This window comes from Bubalus kerabau, chromosome 5 (assembly GCF_029407905.1).
Source record: "Bubalus kerabau isolate K-KA32 ecotype Philippines breed swamp buffalo chromosome 5, PCC_UOA_SB_1v2, whole genome shotgun sequence".
NCBI lineage: Eukaryota > Metazoa > Chordata > Mammalia > Artiodactyla > Bovidae > Bubalus > Bubalus kerabau.
In genome coordinates this window covers 125,747,509-125,768,682 of record NC_073628.1, presented here as the reverse complement: position 1 = coordinate 125,768,682, position 21,174 = coordinate 125,747,509, and the positions used below count along the sequence as shown (strand labels likewise).

The 21,174-nt window shown below is 39.5% G+C and overlaps 1 protein-coding gene across 2 annotated transcripts; it reads right to left on the bottom strand.

Annotated features, from left to right (window-relative positions):
- Positions 1-11,517: 11,517 nt before the first annotated feature.
- SPATA45 (spermatogenesis associated 45) lies at positions 11,518-20,964 on the bottom strand. 2 transcript variants are annotated; one of them, XM_055583664.1, is made up of 3 exons: positions 20,879-20,958; positions 13,614-13,927; positions 11,518-11,713 (listed from the first exon to the last, which is right to left on the bottom strand). In XM_055583664.1, the coding sequence occupies exons 2-3, from the start codon at positions 13,885-13,887 to the stop codon at positions 11,694-11,696; spliced, it is 294 nt and encodes a 97-aa protein (XP_055439639.1). In that variant the 5' UTR covers positions 13,888-13,927; positions 20,879-20,958; the 3' UTR covers positions 11,518-11,693. The 2 variants fall into 2 exon arrangements, 1 of the variants encoding a protein (XP_055439639.1); XR_008715383.1 differs by lacking the exons at positions 11,518-11,713; positions 13,614-13,927 and adding an exon at positions 19,285-19,608 and having other exon boundaries at positions 20,879-20,964.
- Between the last annotated feature and the right edge of the window lie 210 nt (positions 20,965-21,174).

Genomic DNA, 21,174 nt, shown 5'->3' with positions numbered 1-21,174 from the left:
GCAGTAACCATGGTAAATCAACCATGTATAAAGGACGACTAGAAGACAGAAGTAATAAAATTATCTATATATACAACAGTTAGTGAAGTGAAAGTGAAGTCGCTCAGTCGTGTCCGACTCTTTGCGACCCGTGGACTGTAGACCACCAAGCTCCTCTGTCCATGGGATTCTCCAGGCAAGAATACTGGTGTGGGTTGCCATTGCCTCCTCCAACACAACAGTTAAGGGATACACAAAACAAAAAGATATAAAATATTATGTCAAAAACAGTAAACATTGGGGGAGTGGCATTACAATTCTGGGTTGTGAAAATGAATTTGAACTTAAGAAATCCACAAATTACAACAATCTCATTGTCAGATTGCTATATATAAAAATAAACCTTATCATAACCACAAACCAAAAATCTGTAATAGACACACAGCAAAAAAGAGAAAGAAAAACAGATAATAAAAAATAAGTAAAAAAGAAGAAAATATTAAGAAAAGAGAAAGGAATCCAAACATAACACTAAAGGTAGTCATCAAGACACAAAGGAAGAAAGACTGCATAATTTCACTCTTATGTGGAATCTAAAAAAAAACAAAATTAACAGACATAATAAAACAGAGACAGTTCTAGAGACAGAGAACAAATAGGGGGTTTCCAGAAGGAAGGGGGTTGAGGGAGGAAAAAAATAAATTAGAGATATTAAGAGGTACAACTTCTAATTGCAAAATAAATGAGTCACAGGCATGAGATGTACAGTATGGGGAATATAGTCAGTAAATATGTAATGTCTTTGTATTGTGCCATATCATAACTAGACATCATGGTGATCAGTTTGGAATGGATAGACGTCACTGTGTGTAAAAGGAACCAACATAGTGTTGGAGGTCAATTATACTTTAAAAACAAACAAACTCATAAAAAGAGATTGTATTTGTGCCCAGAGGTGGGTGTGGGGGAAGGCCGAAGTACAAAGTTCCAGTTGTAAGACCACTAAATAGTAGGGATGTAAGGTACAAATGATAAATTTAATTAACACTATTGTGTGTTATTGGAGAAGGCAATGGCACCCCACTCCAGTACTCTTTCCTGGAAAATCCCATGCACGGGGGAGCCTGGTAGGCTGCAGTCCATGGGGTCGCTAAGAGTCGGACACGACTGAGCGACTTCACTTTCACTTTCCACTTTCATGCATTGGAGAAGGAAATGGCAACCCACTCCAGTGTTCTTGCCTGGAGGATCCCAGGGACGGGGGAGCCTGGTGGGCTGCCGTCTCTGGGGTCGCACAGAGTTGGACACGACTGAAGCGACTTAGCAGCAGCATCGGCATTGTGTGTTATATACATGTTAGTCTTTTAGTAAATCCTAAAAGTTCTCATCACAAGAAAAAATGTTTTTCTATTTAAGTTGTGTCTATGAGATGATGGATGTTCACTGAACTTACTGTGATAATCTTTTCACGATGTATGTAGCTCATTATGCTGTAACCTTCAACTTAGTGCTGTATGTCAATGGTATCTCAATAAAGCTGGAAGAAAATGAATAAATACATAAGAGGAACAGAGGCAGTAAGTCCAACCGATGGCAGTTGAGAAGTCAATATTTTATCTTTCAATCTACTCTTTGAAATGGATATTGAATATTAAATACCTCTTCAGTGGCTTAATTTTTTAAAATATGCTTATTTTTCTCCTCTAACCTATAAATGCATTAAGTGCTACTCAAAGATTTTTTTAATGTTAAATCTTTTGAGAAATAGGAGTAAACTCTCTTGGGCTGGAAAGGCAAGTCTTTGCTTTATCCAGGAGGGGTTCCCCAGTTGAAAGGTAAAAAGAGCTTTTGCCCTCTATATATATGGTGACCTGCCATACTGGAGGAAACATTTCTTATTCCAGCTGTCATCTTTTTTTCTTCTACTAAGAAACAGATAGAATAGCATCTTTCTTTAAATCAGAAAACTATCAGTCCTTTTCTTTCATTTTGACGCAACCAAGAGTCCGCATTATTGTCTGAAGCTCAGTCTCACTCCTGCTCAGCCCCTGTCTGTCATAGTCCTCCTCTTTACTTGTGCTGTTGCATGTTTTCTTCCCCTCTCTCAGATCCCTCTTCTAAACTAAACATAAAGAAGAGTCTTGTTTTTGCATGGTTGAGCTATAGTCACACTTCAAAGTTTAATTCTTGCTTTGCCCTTTCTTGCCCTTTTCATGCTTTTGATTGAATACTTCAAAGCAGCTTATTGTGAACTCACATTTCATTTACAAAATCTGAGTAATGACTGGTTCTATGCTTTTTAGAGCTTAGCTTTTCATGAATATGCAAATCTATTTGTCTTTTTTATTTTATTTATTTATTTAAATTTTTGACCATGCCATATGGCTTGCAAGATCTCAGTTTGCCATCAGGGACTGAACCTGAGCCAAGGCAGTGAAAGCCCAGAATCCTAACCATGGGCCACCAGGGAACTCCCTCAACTGTCCTTTTAAAACTATGACAAAATTTGTGCTAAGATTACAAAGTCAGCCAAAAATATAGAATGGAAAAGACTAGATAATTCAGGGATTATCAACGTTACAAGTTTAAACATGGAATGACTTCCATTCCAGTTCTTTTTTTCAAATATCACAAGAAAAACATCCTAATACTCCTTATCCCCCTTGTTGTTTAGTCTCTAAGCTGCCTCCAATTCTTCTGTGACCCCATGGACTGTAGTCTGCCAGGCTCCTCTGTCCATGGGATTTCCCAGGCAAGAATACTGGAGTGGGTTGCCATTTCCTTCTCCATGGGATTTTCCCGACTGAGAGGTCAAACCCATGTCTCCTGCACTGACAGGTGGATTCTTTACCACTGAGCCACCTGAGAAGCCCCTTTATCCTCCTTATCTTTGCCTAATTCCAAAACAAGCATATCTTTAAAACAACAACAACAACAAAAAAAAGATGACTTCTTTGGTGAGCATCTCCGTTCAAGTAATTCATGACTAACCTGAGTGGTATTTATACCTTGGGTGTTAAAAATGGTGTAAATTACTTCTCATTTCCCAGTTCAGTTACTTAATGTATTAGAGAACCATGCATAGCATGTAAGGACAGTAAGTGTTAGAAGTCCAATATCCGCAGTACAGGAATCTTCTGTGGATTACTTCTAAAGTCCAAGTAATTTAAATAAATTGTATAAATTCTTGCAGCTACTGTGTGACACATTTAGAATTAAAATCCCCTGACTTCAATTTTAGCACTTTCTTTCAAGTATCACAAAGCCTCTTGATCTGATGATGTCTGTTAGTTCATGCATGCGTGCGTGCTCAGTCACTTCAGTCATGCCCAACTCTTGGCAACCCCATGGACTGTAGTCCACCAGGCTCCTCTGAACATGGGATTCTCCAGGCAAGAGTACTGGAGTGGGTTGCCATTCCCTCCTCCAGGGGTTCTTCCCAACCCAGGGATCAAGCCCACATTTCTTGCATCTCCTGCATTGGCAGGTAGGGGTTCTTAAGATTAGCCATTATATATATATTTTTTGTATCCACCTTCTAATTTGGTCTTTTCATAGACACTAGTAAAACAGCTGTTTATAATGAGAGTTCTGTAAAAACTTACCAATTTAGAAGTTTCTCCAATTTAAAGGATCCATTGTCTGGCCACTGACCAGCCGTATGTTAGCAACTCAAACCATAAAATTCAAGATGTGTCCCCACAAGAGAGTACAAAGGATGCGGCCTTCACAAGAGCCACAAAGTTTACCCGTCAAAATAGTTTAAGTAAAGACCTTCATTGTATTTGTTCAGTCACTCAGTCGTGTCGGACTCTTTGCGACCACATTGTAAAGACAGGCACAACAAAGGCCGAGATGACAAAGCCCCTTATGGTTGGGGGCCATTTGTGACAAATTTGCCGGCATAGCCAAACCAAACAGCTGCTCAGAATCCCAGGCTGTTTGGCTACCAAATGTATATCATATGTAATATTCTGAATAGCAGAGATCAAGCTCTCAAAACACAATAGAAATGCCTAAAATCAGGCAGAAAAATTTACATTTCAAAGGATCAGGGAGAGAAACGCAAGTTTGTCCTGGAAGGCCTTTTGTTTCTTTAAGGTCAAAATTCTGAAAATGTGTTTTATCCAATTGGCTTTCTCTAACAAGTTTTGGACAGAGTCCATTTTCAGGGTGAGATTTCCTTTAATTCTCAATTAAGCAATAACTTGTAAGTATAAATTCTGTATGTATATAAACCGTAGTAGTAGTAGTGTTAGTCGTTCAGTCGTGTCAGTCTCTCTGCGATCCCATGGACTGTAGCCTGCCAGGCTCCTTTGTCCATGGGATTCTCCAGGCAAGAATAGTGGAGTGGACTGCCATTCCCTTTTACAGAGGATCTTCCTGACCCAGGGAGAGAACCGCGTCTCCTGCATTTGCAGGCAGATTCTGGGAAGACCCTATATAAACCAGCAGTTCAGTTCAGTCGCTCAGTCTGTCTGACTCTTTGCAATCCCATGGACTGCAGCATGCCAGGCCTCCCTGTCCATCACCAACTCCCGGATTTTACTTAAACTCATGTCCATCAAGTCGATGATGCCATCCAACCATCTCATTCTCTGTCGTCCCCTTCTCCTCCTGCCTTCAATCTTTCCCAGCATCAGGGTCTTTTCAAATGAGTCAGTTCTTTGCATCAGGTGGTCAGAGTCTTAGAGTTTCAGCTTCAGCATCAGTCCTTCCAATGAATATTCAGGACTGATTTCCTTTAGGATGGACTGGTTGGATCTCCTTGCCATCCAAGGGACTCTCAAGAGTTTTCTCTAACACCTTCTTCAAAAGCATCAATTCTTCAGTGCTCAGCTTTCTTGATAGCCCAACTCTCACAGTCATAAGTGACTACTGGAAAAATCATAGCTTTGACTAGACGGACCTTGGTTGACAAACCGTACTGGGGTATTATTAATAGTTTGGAGGTTGGCAACCTTTCACTCCTTTTTCTGTTATTTTGAAAGTTTTGTTGCCTATTCAGATATGTTTGCCCAGGTAAAACTGCTAATGACGATTTTAAGGTGAACCAATGCGCTGCTTGTGAGGTTACCTTCTCTAGGTGTCGCTCTAGAGTCATCTCCACTCTGGTTTCTCAGTTCCTCCCTCTGGCAGTCTAAAACCACTGTGATTGCTTGGATCACTGAGTGGCCAGCTCTCATATGTAGTCCCTGGATGAGGAAGTTTCCCCACTCCCTTTTTTTTTTTCCCCCACACCGCTTGGCTTGTGGTATCTTAGTTCTCTGACAGGGGATTGAAGCCAGGCCTTTGGCAATAAGAGGGCCAAGTCCTAACCAGTGGATGACCAGGGAATTCCCTCATTAACTTAAATGAGTAAGCTTCCTATGGGATCGTTACATAGCATATGAGGATTTACCTCCACCAATCTTGCAAGTTTCTCAGTTGCCTGAGGAAGCCATTGCTGGCTGCAAGATGTTTTCTTCTTCTTTGGAGCTGAAAGCGCTCATGCGATATTTTCACTTTCATTCTGACAAACTCTATTAAAATAGCCAATTCAGGGAAGAGTGACAGGCCAGTCTTTTACCAAATCACTCGGCCGAATGAGTTTTGTTTTTACTTAGTAAAATTGCCCCAGTGTTTTTCAACAGAAGTAACGAAAATACTTTTGAAACTAAGTTCAAGGAAATCATGTAGCATTTGTCTTTTCATGTGGGTTTTTTTCTTTTATTGATGTGGTGTGTCACAGTGACTGATTTTCATATGTTATAACATTCTTGTTACCCTGGAATTAATCCAACTTTATCATGGTGCATGGTCTTCTTTATTGTTGGACTCAGTTTACTAGTATTTTGTTTAGGATTTTTACATCTCTATTGGCCTGTAATTTTCTTCTGTTGTAAGTGTCTTTGTCTGGTTTTCCCTCAGGGTTGACCAAAGGGCAACTGTAATGTGACAGGTTGATGGCTGCAACATTTTTTGTTTATTGTTATGGCGGGAAACATTTTTTCATTGACAAAGGAAAGTGGGTGAGGAAGGGAAGGCTTCCAGATGAAGATGGTATTTATTGATTGGCTGCGTGGCATGCAAGAACTTAGTTCCTTGACCAAGGATCAAAGCCCACTACAGTGGAAGTGCAGAGTCTTAGTCACTGGACCACCAGGGAAGTCCCTGAAGGAGGTAGTATTTAAACTACAGTAGTTCCCCTATCTACAGGACAATTTACGAGACCCCATTGGATACTGAAACTGAAGATAGCATGCTGCTGCTGCTGCTAAGTCGCTTCAGTCATGTCGGACTCTGTGCGACCCCATGGACTGTAGCCTACCAGGCTTCTCCGTCCATGGGATTCTCCAGGCAAGAACACTGGAGTGGGTTGCCATTTCCTTCTCCAATGCATGAAAGTGAAAAGTGAAAGTGAAGTCGCTCAGTCGTGTCTGACTCTTAGCGACCCCATGGACTGCAGCCTACCAGGCTCCTCCGTCCACGGGATTTTCCGGGCAACAGTACTGGAGTAGGGTGCCATTGCCTTCTCCCGAGGATAGCATAGAAGCTTATATATACACTCTTCCTTATACATATCAGGGGAGCAAAATTTGCCACCCCAAAATGTCTCTTTGGCACATATGTTAGGGGAAACACACTAACTGAAACCGTCCACCCTGGCGAGGCACCATATAACCATTCATGTGAGTGATTTTACAACAGGAGGCCTTAGGAAGGAACATGGAACTACAAGTCACCATCAATCAAGAGAGTTCGGGAAAGGTCACAGGAGATGCCATGTGTCCTTCCACCTCCTAGAATTCTCCTCGCTGGCATCCATCTCAGTCAAGCAATGCATGTGTGGCCAGGAAGCTCCCTGAGTCAGAAGGATTGGCCAGAGACAACCCGGAAACTAATCCCGTCACCATAAAACCTTAGACTGTGAGCCACGTCACAGAGCAGTTCTCCTGGGTTCCCTCACCCTCCTGCTCTCCGCCTGGCTGACCTTTCCCAATAACGTCTCTTGCTTTGCCAGCACATGTGTCTCCTTGGACAATTCATTTCTGAGTGTTAGACAAGAGCCCCTTTCCCAGCCCTGAAAGGGGTCCCCCTTCCTGCAACACATAGATTAATTCAAACTGAAAACAATCAATTTCCAGAGGACTCAAGTCCATTTGTCCTACCTGCCTAAAAGAATTTAGATAGAGGACACTTTTTCTCATCTTCATGTGAATTGCCTTCCTCCCAGTTGAAGTCCCAAACCACTACCCCCAACATCCTCTTTAGTCTTTAGCTGAAGATGGTATTTAAGGTAAGGGTTTCAGCCATTCTGGAAAGTTACTGAAGTTTCCTGGGTCTCTCTCATGTATACATGCTATTAAACTTTATTTGATTTTTCTCCTGCTAATCTATCTCATGTCAGTTCTTAGGCCATCCAGAACAGCCTAGAAGGGCAGAGTAAATTTTCTTCCTCCTTGACACGTACATACTTATGATAAAGTTTAATTTATAAATTAGGCACAGTAAGAGATTAACAATAGCTAATAATAAAATAGAACAATTATAAGAGTATACTGTAATAAAAGTTATGTGAATGTGGATTCTCTCAAAACGTCTTATTGTACAAATTTAATACTTTTTCAACTTATCACATACTGTGGCTGTAATTTTCACAGTTTGAGGTGTGACAGCAAAGGTAGCACAATTTTTTTCCTTTTTCACAATTTCACAGATAGAAGATTCAATCTTACTGTAGATCTTAGCAACCCCAGCAAAGGATTTTTTTTTCTTTTCCTTATTAAGTCTAGAACTTTCACCTTTTCACTTAACGGAAGCACTTCTTGTGCTCTGGGGCCGTTATTAAATAAGGGTTATTTAAATATAAACACTGCGATACTGAGATAGTTGGTCTGTCAGTTAAGTCAGCTACCAAGAGACCACTGGGCAGCATACGCTGGACAAAGGGATGGATGGTTCATGTCCAGGCAGGATGGAGCAAGACAGCATGAGGTTTCATCATGCTATTCAGAACAGTGCACATTTTTAAATGTATTATTCATTGCTTATTTCTGGAATTTTCTGTTTAATATTTTCAGGTTATGGTTGACCACAAGTAACTGAAACTACAGATAGTGAAACTGTGGATTGGGGTCGGGGGACTACTGTAAAGTTAAAGAGGCCAAGGGAACAGAATGTGTGGAAAGCGGGTGGTAACAGAATAAGGCAGAAAACCACAAGTAGCTGGGGAGGAGGTAGTGAGGACTGAAATGAGGTTAGAAAAGTTAAGTATATTATACACAACCAGACACTCATTTACTATTTGCTTATCTCCTATGATTCATCTTCAGTTCAGTTCAGTTACTTGGTCATGTCCGACTCTTTGCGACCCGATGGACTGCAGCACACCAGGCTTCCTTGTCCGTCACCATCTCCTGGAGTTTGCTCAAACTCATGTCCATCGAGTCGGTGATGCCATCCAACCATCTCATCCTCTGTCATCTACCTTCAATCTTTCCCAGCATCAGGGTCTTTTCCAAGGAGTCAGTTCTTCGCATTGGATGGCCAAAGTAATGGAGTTTCAGCTTCAGCATCAGTCCTTCCAATGAATATTCAGGACTGATTTTGTTTAGGATTTACTAGTTTGATCTCTTTGCAGTCCAAGGGATTCTCAAGAGTTTTCTCCAGCACCACAGTTCAAAAGCATCAGTTCTTCAGTGCTCAGTTTTCTTTATGGTCCAACTCTCACATCCATATGTGACTACTGGAAAAATCTTAGGTTGAACCAAAAATAGATTGGCTCTGTATTTCTAGCCTTTACTTGGGCTGCCAGGTGTTGGGAGATCATTCCCCATACACAGTTCTCTCACATTTCTGCAGTTTTGTGCCAGAGGCACCCAAAGTTTTTGTTCCAGACTATCTCTTCAAGGGTGTTTGTATTACCACGGGTCTTGATAGACACAGATCACGTCCCCACTGAATCAAAGGGAGGGTTTAGTTCCTGCCCAGTATAATAAAGAGAATGTCTTCCACCAGGCAAAGACTGGCTCTCTTGAACTTAGTGGTCTTTAGCTGTGAGGCAGATCCTCTCTGTGTGTGTCAGCTATCTGAACAGCTCCATATTGTTCTGTGGATTTTAGGAAAGGGAAGATGGAGGGGAGGGCAAGAGGAATCAACAGGTATATGAGGTTTGTGCTACTTGCTGGGCTCCAAATAACAAGTCCTTTGCCTCAGAACTAGGAGTCTTATGTCTTCTGTCAATGCCCATGAAACTGTGGCAGGCTAACCCTTCACAGCTCCTGACACCAGGTGTTTGCCTTCTTGAAAAGCAAAAGCTTAGGTTTGGGTCTGTTTTCTTTTTTTACATGCCCTCAGATCTGATGGATCTTATTCATACTATGCCCTGGTGCAGTGTTAGCTGAAGTAGGGTTGTAGGCCAGTTGCCTGGTTCATCTCCCTTCAATAATAAAATCCTTTGGCTAATGAATCTAAGCTCCCTATGGAGGCAAAGGGCAGCCAAATAAAAGGTGGATATTTCACTAATATAAAGACAAATGCCAAGAAACAGCTGCGTTCCAGGCCAGGCAGTGCTCAGCTTGCCATATGAAATAGGCTCTTAATAGAAATCAAATAGCAATTAACTCAAACTACTATAAGGAACATAAGCCAGGATAAAATTTGAAAATTAGTCTGCTATCCAAGCATCAGTGAAAGATAGGCGACCCTAGCCAAATAGGATTTGACCATGAGATGATTCAAGCAATGCCCACTTGGCATGGGCAATGATACACAGACCACCTGTCTCCTGAGAAGCCTGTATGCAGTTAAATCCAGACAAGGAACAACTGACTGGTTCAAAATTGGGAAAGGAGTACCACAAGGGTGTATATTGTTGCCCTCCTTATTTAACCCATGTGCAGAGTGCATCATGCGAAATGCTAGGCTGGATGAATCAAAAAATGAAATGAAGATTGCTGGGAGAAATATCAAGAACCTCAGATATATACCATTCTAATGGCAGACACTGAAAAGAAACTAAAGAGCCTCTTGATGAGGGCAAAAGAAGAGAATGAAAAAGCTGGCTTAAATCTCAACATTGAAAAAACTAAGATCATGGCATCTGGTCCCCTCACTTCATGGAAAAATAGAAGGGGAAAAAGCAGAAGCAGTGACAAATTTTATTTTCTTGGGCTCCAGAATCACTGCAGGCAGTGACTTGCAGCCATGAAATTAAGAGACACTTGCTCCTTGGGGGGAAAGCTATGATAAACCTAGGCAGCATATTAAAAAGCGGAGGCATCACTTTGCTGACAAAAATCTGAATAGGCCAAGCTATGGCTTTCCAGGAGTCATGTACAGATGTGAGACTTGGACCATAAAGAAGGCTGTGTGCCAAAGAATTGATGCTTTTGAACTGTGGTGCTGGAGAAGACTCTTAGAGTCCCCTTGGAATCAAACCTAAAGGAAATCAACTCTGAATATTCATTGGAAGGACTGATGCTAAAGCTGAAGCTCCAATACTTTGGCTACCTGATGAGAAGAGATGACTCACTGGAAAAGATCCTCATGATGGGAAAGATTGAGGGCAGGAGTAGAAGGGGTTGACAGCGACTGAGATGGTTGGATAACATCACCAACTCAATGGACATGAATCTGAGCAAACCCCAGGAGATAGTAAAGGACAGGGAAGCCTGGAGTGCTGCAGTCCATGGGGTTGAAGAGTCAGACATGACTTAGCGGAAACTGAACAACGGCAATGATATATAACAAAAGCCTCTATAGGAATCTCCTATTACCTTCTCAAGTATGTACTTATTCAAATTATCAAAATCATTGCTCTAACAGAGTAAGGTAATATAAGTAATCAATAGAAGCAATTGTAAACTTTGGGAAACTTTAGCCTTCAACTTGATTGGTGTGGTTGGTCAACACATTCCACTGATTTACAAAAACAATATAAACTCTGGGTGTGGGAAGAAGGATAAATTAGGGGCTGGAATACACACTACTATTTATACTATGTATAAATATAAATAGATAACCAACAAGGACCTTCTGTATAACACAGTGAACTATACTCAATATTACATAATAACCTGTAAGGGAAAAGAATCTGAGAAAAGTGTGTGTGTATATATATATATATATATATATATATATGTATATATATATATGTATATTTTATACATATATGTTTCAGTTGCTGTGCTATACATCTGAAACTTATATAATATTATAAATCAGCTATGTTGTTTGTTGTTTAGTCACTAAGTCATGTCCGACATTTTCTCCGTGCCATGGACTGTAACCTGCCAGGCTCTCCTCTGTCCAGGGGATTTCCCAGACAAGAATACTGGAGTGGGTTGCCATTTCCTTCTAAATTAAAAAAAAAAAAAACACAACTTTTTTTTTAAGAATTAATAAAACACCTGTAACTGTAAAAAAAACAAATATAAACTATTTGAACATTTTAAATTAGTAAAGAGAAGATCGCTATGAAGTGAACATTTAGGTCATCCATCTCTGAAAGTATCTTTAATAACTCAAATCCTCTCTTCAAAACGTTTAAGTCTAAACGATGGAAGGCAGTGAAGATGTAATACATTTTGTGTGGCTCAATGGTTTCTTGATGATCTAATGAATAGTTTTCTTTGACTTCACTTATAATTAATATTTGTAAATAATTTAGACAGATATTGAAGAAGGATCAAAGAGATTGTGTTTCTATGTGTCTTTGTAGAGGGACATATCTATCCAAATATGGCATTATCTGAAAAATAAAAGAATAAGTATCTATTACATATCTTATTATACATTTCATAGTTCCAGAATAACCCTGAAGGCAGAGAGGAGAAGTACTGTTTCATAGATACAGGAGTAAGGTTTAGAGACACTAAGTGACTAAAGGCATGAGCCTACTCAATGACAGAAGCAGAACGTGAACCCAAGTGCAGTGGGCTGAATGTTTGTGCTCCTCCAAATTCTTATGCTGAAACCCTAATCCCAACGGGATGGTCTTTGGAGGCGGGGCCTTTGGGAGGTAATTAAGTCATGAGAGTGGAGTCCTCATGAAAGGGATTCGTGCCCTTACAGGAAGAGCTCCCAAAACTAGCCAGCTGTTTCTATTGTGTAACAATACGGCAAGAAACAGTTCTCTGAAAACTAGGAAGAGGGAACTCCAAGAACCCAATCATGCTGGCACCCTGATCTCAGACTTTCAGCCTCCAGAACTGTGAGAAATAAAGTTAGTTGTTTAAGCCACTCAGTCTATAGTAATTTGTTATAGCAGCCCAAACTGAGTAAGACACCAAGTCTTCCATTTTTAAGGAATGGTTAAGTAAGACTCTCCCTCTTTTGACTGACATATCTCCAAATGGAAAATTAAAGAGAGAGCTTCAAAATACCTGCGAGTCTGTTTCTGTTCATTTGAGTTTTATTTTAGATTCCACATGTAAGTGATGTCATATGGTATTTGTCTTTCTCTTTCTGACTTACTGTATTTAGTATAGTAATCTCTATGTCCACCCATGTTGCTGCAAATGGTATTATTTCATTCTTTTTTTGTGGTTGAGGTTGTGTGGGTTTTCTTAGAACTGTGGTGGTTCAGTCACTAAATCGTGTCTGACTCTTGAGATGCCATGGACTCGCAAAGTGCCTCTGTCCATGGGATTTTCCTGGCAACAACACTAGAGTGGGTTGCCATTTCCTTCTCCAGGGGATCTTCCTGACCCCGGGATAGAACCCTGGCCTCCTGCGTTGCTAGCGGATTCTTTACCAACTGAGCTACCAGGGAAGCGGAATACTTCCTCCTTGTAAGAGTTATTTTTTGAGCAAAGTTAACATATGACTTTTACAGATCAACTTTAAAACACAACAGAGAATCTCGGGTTTCCAGGCCACACGCTATCACCCTCTCTGCCCTGCTTATGAACGCAGCGGGTCAGGTGTAGTCACAGCCTTGTCATCAAAGAAGTTACATTTCCAATATGGCAATTATTTTGTTTGTGACCTAACTTAATCATTTGTTGGTTATGTTTAACATAAATTAGACTCTTTATTTTTTCAAAATAAATGGAACAATACCATCAGTTACTTGTCTTGACTTAGAAACAAGTATTTAACAATTAAAGTATTTACCAGCAGATCTTCTTCCTCCTCCCTGCAAAATAATACCACCAACACCACACGCCACCTCACCCCAAACTTCCTCCACATTTTATTGTTGTGTCTCAGGTCTTTTTGTTTGATATTTGTCATCAAAATAATTTCCATTGTATCTCAATTTTGCATATAACATTTTTGCAGACGAAACAGAAATTAATGAACAAGGAGGCCTCTGGATCCTTCTCCAAATATGGTTCTTAGGCCATCAGGCTCAGTGTCACCTCTGCCTGCCTGAGAATGCATATTCCAGGACCCAAACTAGAGCCTATTGAATGAGCCGGTGTGGAGATGATCCCTCAAATCCTGTAAACACGAGGAAACGAGGATCTCTGGTCTATAGTAGATCTTACTAGTCTAGTTTACTGATGCATTTAACTTCAAACAGATTGCCTTTTAACTACCCCAGAGGAATATGTATGAACTTCTTTCAATCCTAGAAATAACTCCTAAGTCTACTTATGCATTCCTCCTGTCAACTGGGTAGGAATCCTACTGCAGCATCTTACTTTTTGGTGGAAAGTGCCTTTTCTCCTTGTGAACGAAGAGACTCAGTTTGACCCAGGAGCTCCTGTCACTGTCGGGAACAGGTTTTTTGACCTGGTCGTGAGTAAGGGACTTGTAGGCACCATGGAAATGCATCTTTTGACCTCTCAATAAGCTGACTTGATTGCTTCTTTCCACCAGGCAGTTGGATTCTCGCTTTTCATTTATCTCCTCCAGGAGACGTTTGTCTGTTTTAAGTTTTTTAATTATTTCACTGTTTCTGTTTACAGATGCCATTATGCTGACAAACTATAATCATCAAGTGGTTCTGGCTGTCCTGCAAACAAATGCAGAAAAAAAAAATACTATCAATTGCTCGCTTGACTTCAAACCCAATATTCACAATCAGGTATTCGCCAGCATCTCCAGTTACTTTATCAAGTGATTACCTCATGTCAGGTATTTCTCCTCCTGCAGATACCACTACCACTGTGCCCCTCCCCCAACCTCCCTGCATCTCTTACTATTGCTTTCTAAGGTCTTGATATTTCCTGAGGAGAAAGAAAAGACCAGAGAAAGAGGATACAGTGAAAGAATATATTTTGGTTTTTAAAGTGATACTATGCATTGATTTTTGCTTTTAGGAACTTTCATTGCTTATTCTGAATGTTAGGTAGTTAGAATAGGGAAAAGGAGTCCAAAACGGCGGTTGCTAAAAGACAAGAAAGAGAAAAGCCCGTGAAAATAGAAGGAAGGTCAAAGAAAGGTCCGAGGACCGGAATGAGGACTTCAGGTAGAAAAGCACTTCTTGCTGAGCCCAATTTGCATAGGGCAGGCCCAGGGGGAAGAAAACATATAAAAGGAGGAGCCAAGCGCTCTCTCGCGCACCCCCACCCCCACCCCACCCTCACCCCCACCCCGCCCCACGCAATGGCACGCTCCTCCACTCTCTTCTCTTCTTCGAGAATGGTTTCTCCTGCTATCTTTTAAATAAAATAGATCTGTAACACTGATTTGTCTAAGAGCTATGACAGGGTTTGTTCAAGACTGGAGAGCTGTGATGCGCTGAGGGCTTTAATGTCCATCGCTCCAAATCATTGTTGTGACGAGACAAGAACCGAGAAGCATACAGTTGCCTGATGTGATTATGAAGATAATATGAATTTATTATAGGAAATAAAACACAGCGAAGTATAAGGTAGAAAAGCTAAAATCACTTGTAATCCAGAGACAGCCAAATTAACATTTTGGATGTTTCTTTCCTAATAAATATCCAAAGATATTTCATTATAAAAAGTACAAGGGGTTCCCTGGCTGTCTAGTGGTCAGAACTCTGAGATTCCACTGGCGAGGCTCTGTTGATCCCTGCTAAGGGAACTAAGATCCCTCAGGCTTAGTGCTACAGCCCTAAAATTAAAAAAAAAATACAGAAGACATCAAACTGGTCATACTAAAACACAAATTTTAAACATTTGTTTTTAACTATTTAGGAAGAGTTTGCTTGTTAGGCTAGTAAATTTATCTTTTCATGGATTTGAAGCACTTAAAAATCAGATATGCTAAATTTACAAAGGAAATTTAAAATATTTAAAGGGTTTGTATTAACTAAGTTTGTAAATATACTACTTGAGGTGTTTAGTCTTTTCAACTTGGCTTAACTGAATATTAATTGCAGAAAAAATAAGAATGATCATTCTTTATATAAAAATAACTCAGTTTAGGGAATTTTCTGGCAATCCAGAGGTTGGCACGTCATGCTTTTACAGCCGGGGGCAGTGGTCTTTCATTCTCCTGTTTGGGGACTAAGATCCCACAAGCCATGTGGCATAGCCAAATTAAAAAAAAAAAAACAAAAAAACCCCCCACAATTTATAAATAGAATACAACTCATGTTGAAACCAACATTTTCATTTTAGAAAATCAGTATTATGAGCCCTAAAGTCCTACCAACCCAAATGTCCATCAACAGCTGAGTGGATAAATAAAACATGGTATATCCACACAATGGATACTATGCAGTAAGAAAAAAAAAAAGATAGTACTATTGATACATATAATAACATGGCTGACTCTCAGAATAATTGGGTTGAGTGAAGAAAAGTCATACCAAAAAAAAAATGGTATTGTATGATTCTACTCATACAAAATTCTATGAAATATTAACTACTCTATAGTGACTGAAAGCAGAGAAGTGGTTGTCTGGAAATGAGGAGGGGTTAAGAACAATGGCAGCAAGCAGGATTGTAAAGTAATACACCATGTGAGTAAGGTTTTAGTGGTGATTAATACATTTGTTATCTTGATTGTGGTGATGGTTTCATGTTTTTGCATATATCAAAGCTAATCAAATTGTACATAGATCATCCTTGACTTAGGGTGGGGTTTCAACCTGATAAACCCATTGTTTATTGAAAATGTCTTAAGGTGAAAATGCATTTAATACACCTAACCTACAAACATGATAGCTTAGCCTCGCCTACTTTAACATGCTAAGAACATGTACATTGGCTTTCAGTTGGGCAAAATCATCTAACACTTATTATAAAACTTATTTTATAATAAAGTGCTGATTATCAAATGTAGAGAATTGAACATTATACTGAAAGTGAAAAACTGAATGCTTGTAATTGTATCAGTCATTTTCACTTTGATCACATGGATGACTGGGAGCTGGGAGTATTGTCCCACGAGTCACTAGCCTGGCAAAAGATCAAAGTTCAAAATTTGAAGTATTTGAAATATGGTTTCTACTGAATACATATTGCTTTTGCACCATCATAGTGTTGAAAAATTGCACACCAAATCGTTGTAAGTTAGAGGCCGTCTGCACTTTAACCATGCAGTTTATTGTACATCAATTATATCACAATAAAGCTGTGGAATAAAATCAGGATTAGCACTGAGCACATTGCATAAAGCAAGTGGTTAATAAACCCTTGTTGAATGAATAAAAAGTATATTATTTATCAGATAATTTATATTCACTTAACATTAACATTGTGAGAACTTTTCATATCACTACGTGTCATTCGTAACAAAAAAGGTACTCTCTGATAACAGTAGTCTATCATATGGATTTATAATAATTAATTGATTAGTCCCTTTATTGTTAGACTTTTAGATTGTTTACCCTTTAACACTTTCAAGTGACAAAAATCTTGCAAACATATATTATTTTAGGAAACCCACAAGACATCAGTTTTCCATTCCTAAATACACAAAAGGATAAGAGGTATAGTTTCAGAGTTCTCTGGGCTAACAAATCTTACAGGAAAAAAGTTACTTGAAGAAAATAGTTGCTCGGAACAAAAGGAAATGCTTTAATGGAGAATGAAATTCCTGACTTTTTTTCCTCCCTCTCTCCAGAGCCATGAGGAAGACTCAGATATTCTGAAAAATTATGAAGAATTGTCTCAGGAAGTTATTGCCACAATAATGTTGCAAAACTCAGAGGCATGCAACAATAAACATTTATTCTCATGCTCATTAGTGGATTGTTTAGATCCAGGTGAATTTGGTTGGGACTGGCTCCCAGCTGAGGGTGAAGGTCCCACAATTCTAGGACTAAGAGAAATAAGTAAAGCTATTTTTCTCTAAGCCAATATCTCAGATGGGATCTAACTCTCCTATACTCATTTCATTTCTGGGAATTTTAAAAACATAAACCCTTTTTTAAGAACATGAGAAGAAAACTTTTTTATTCAATGACAATTGTATTGCACCATCTCTGGCATATACAGCCTTTCTGCTTTATCTTTCTCTTTCCTGTCTCCCTTGGAAAATCCTTGATTTCAGGCATCATATTATTTACAAAAATATGGAGTTGGAGCTCAGTATAATGTAGGAGCTCAATAAAAAGCAGCTGACTTTCCTAAAAGTATAAATCCAGTAATGTTAGCTCACAAATCTTTTATAGATGTACAACCCACCTAGAAATGATCCCTTGGTTTACAAGTAAGCAATTCTTTAAGCAAGATGTCAGTTGCAGAAGTGAACAGGGAAGAAAGAAGATACCTTTTTCAACATTGGATCTAGCAAGTTTAAACTGAAGGGAGATAAAATATTTTATGCACTCAATTAACACTAAATAATTAAATTGGCCTCAATCTTGCTAACTCCATTTCGATCACCCGTTAATTTTTTTCCAAAGTAGTAAAAACAAGAAGATATGAATGAAATAAATCTACAAATAGCTCCAGTATCTCATTTTTGTCATTAATTTCAAGTTACTTTTACTAGAGATACTAATTTATTGGAAATTAAACTCCTTGAATTTTGTCTCCTTTACTGCTTTTACTGTTTATCATCCTCTCTGCAGGATGTTCAAATGAAAAACAAGTGGGGACATGACTAAAAGAAGTAGAAAACAAGGTAATTGTCTCATGTACTTTTGAGCTAATTTATATTTTGTTAAAAGCCCATTATATAGATTTACTGCAAATGAAATGTAGATGTCTTAGTCACAAATTCACTAAGAAGATCACAGAATTCAAACTTTTTTACTAATAGACTAATTTATTTGATATCACTGTACATTCTCACCCTAGTGTTTTATTATTTTTAAACTAATTTTTATTGGAGTATAGTTTCTTTACAATGTGTTAGTTTCTACTGTACAGCAAAATGAATCAGCTGTACATATACATCTATCCCCTCCCTTTTGGACTTCCTTCCCATTCAAGTCACCACAGTGCATTAGGAAATAGTCATTCAAGTCCAGGAAGCACAGAGTCCCATATAGGATAAACCCAAGGAGAAACATGCCAAGACACATATTAATCAAACTAACAAAAATTAAATACAAAGAAAAATTATTAAAAGCAGCATAGGAAAATAAAACTCTTATTACAGATCACATGAACACAGGAGCCAACTAAAATTAGACACAGCAAGAGTCTTATGGTAACAGCATGGAATCTGAAGTCAAAAAGGTTTGACTCCTGTTCAAGCTATGCCAATTATGTGGCCTCAGTTAAGTTACCTTCTCTGGCCCTCAGTTACCTTATATGTTTAATGGAAATAATATCCAAATCACAGAGAACCATAAGGATTAAATGAGCTAATACATTATCAAGAACTTAATATAACCAAAACTCAATAAATGGTAACGTTAAAATATTTATTAGTCACTGTAAAAACATTTTTGTTCAATTGGATAAATAAATAGTATTTTTGTCCCCTCAGTTATTAATCTGTTTATTTGCTATGTGATCAGGTTCAGCTACATAATTTGTGGTGGCCAGAGCAAAATGATAAGGCAAGGGCCCTTGTGAGAGAGTCATTTCCTAGGCAGGTTGATAGGGAGTCTAGGGGTCCCCAAGGAGAGAGGGGTCTGGAATTATCAAGGAGGAAGAAAGGACAAACTTTTTTTCTTTCTCCACATTCCTTAGGATTATATAACAATAATGTATCCTGCCTAAGGACAGTCTTTGGATTCAACCTTCTGTTATCTTAAAATGTTAATTATGGGAGTAGACCTGGTCTTTATAAGGATGTATCTTGCCTGAGGACAGTGTTATCTTAAAATGTAAATTATGGGAGTAGGTCTGATGAGGTCTTTACAACCTCCATTCTTTGGATTATATAACCTCATTGTTAACACTAGCAAGCGGGTACTACAGGAACAAGTCAATTTCTATGCTTAAATCACCTAGTTTTAGTGTCTTAAATGGAGGTAAATAATGTGCCTAACCTATGAATTTTTAAAGGCATTTATTTGTAAGCATGCATATACAGTCAGTTCAGTTGCTCAGTCGTGTCCGACTCTTTGTGACTCCATGGACTGCAGCACGCCGGGCTTCCCTGTCCATCACCAACTCCCAGGGCTTATTCAAACTCATGTCCATCGAATCAGTGATGCCATCCATCTCATTCTCTGTTGTCCCCTTCTTGTTAAAGGTTGTTGCTGAACCACGCAAAGACACCGGGATTCTTGGCCTCCGGAGGAGAAGAATTCAATCCGGGGCCAGAGACAAGGCTTGATCGCTCAGCGCTTTTGTGTAATAAAGTTTTATTAAACTACAAAGGAGATAGAGAAAGCTTCTGACATAGGCATCAGAAGGGGGCAGAAAGAGTACCCACTTGCTAGTGTTAGCTACGGGGTCCAGCCCCGGTTGGATCCAGGGATTCCCTCGGGAGGACGGCGTTGGTGAAAGGATAGATAAAAAGAGAAAGAGGGGCTTGAACTAACTGGTTTACACAGAAAGCCAGTAAAACCTGTGACATCAGATTTGCACTGACCACAGAGGCCACAGGTGCCCTCTCAAATCGCAGAAAGTGCCCCACCTTAGGCACCTTTTCAAGTGGGTCTTAGAAGCCCGGGCAAATAAGTGGTCTCAGAGGACCCCCGCGCTCCAAATTAGTCATCCTGAAGGAAGAACAGAGAAGAAAAGGAGAGAAAAGGAAACAAGAAAGAACGACATAGGGAGACCAAGCTTAATGAGCATGGCCCGCAACTTTATACCTTAAGTTATACATAGAGGATAATAAGGGGTGTAGAGTCATGCAAGGTCAGCAGTCCTTGACTCTTATCGAAGCCAGGCTTTCTTTCTGCAAACTTATCATATGCAAAGGCTTTAGGTGATTTACATCATCTTCTGGCCAGGAGGCCTGTTAACATTTTATGACCCTTTCTTCTGAATAATGGTTAGTCAATCAGAAAACTTTTTTCTCTAAAGGTGATTATTCTAAAGCCAGGCGCCACCCTCCGAAAGCATTAGATAAAGTTGCATTCCTATAGGGCAAAAGGGTGGTGGGTTATAACAAGAAAAGAATTAACTTAAGGGTCCAAGGTTACAAACATTAAAGCTACTACTTACATTTCTATATACCAACTATATTAATCAATACACTCCCAGGGACACAGTAGGTAAGGGATATGGAAACTTGGCAGCAAGCATTAGCTCAACAAAGAAATCCTCTACTAGTTCTATTCTAACAATTTTAACTCTCTGAGAAGCTCTGCATTGTTAGAATATCTTAAGCTTCCCATGCCTCTCGTGGTTGGGAGGCTGTGAACAATCACATGCATAGCTGCAGGAGTCCGAACAAACCTGTCAGGCAAGCTAGAAAGTCATCAGAGGGGTTTGAATTGAAACACTCCTATTATGCCCAGGAGACTTATTAACTAGAGCTCTAAGTTGATTTTCTTCAGAGAAAGGTAGTCGGGGATAGCCCCCTGTGAATGTCAGAGGAGTTGGTAAAAGTCATAAAATAGTAAAACAGACAGATTCTGGTTTGGGGGTAGACGCTCAGGCAGGTCCAGGGGGGCCCTTGAGCCCTGACTCACCTTGCCCGTCAGGGCTCTCCCGCATGAACTTGTCATGGGTGGGAACGCCCATGCTGGCTCCATTGCAGTTAGCAATGGAGTTATATACTCTCCAATGAATCCAAAGAATGTCTGGAGGTTGTAAAGACCTCACCAGGCCTACTCCCATAACTTACATTTTAAAATAACAGGATTAGCCAGAAGATTTAATCCAGAGACTGTCCTCAGGCAGGATACATTATTGTTATATAAACCTAAGGAATGTAGAGGGAAAAAAAAGTTTGTCCTTTCTTCCTCTTTGAGAATTCCAGACCCCT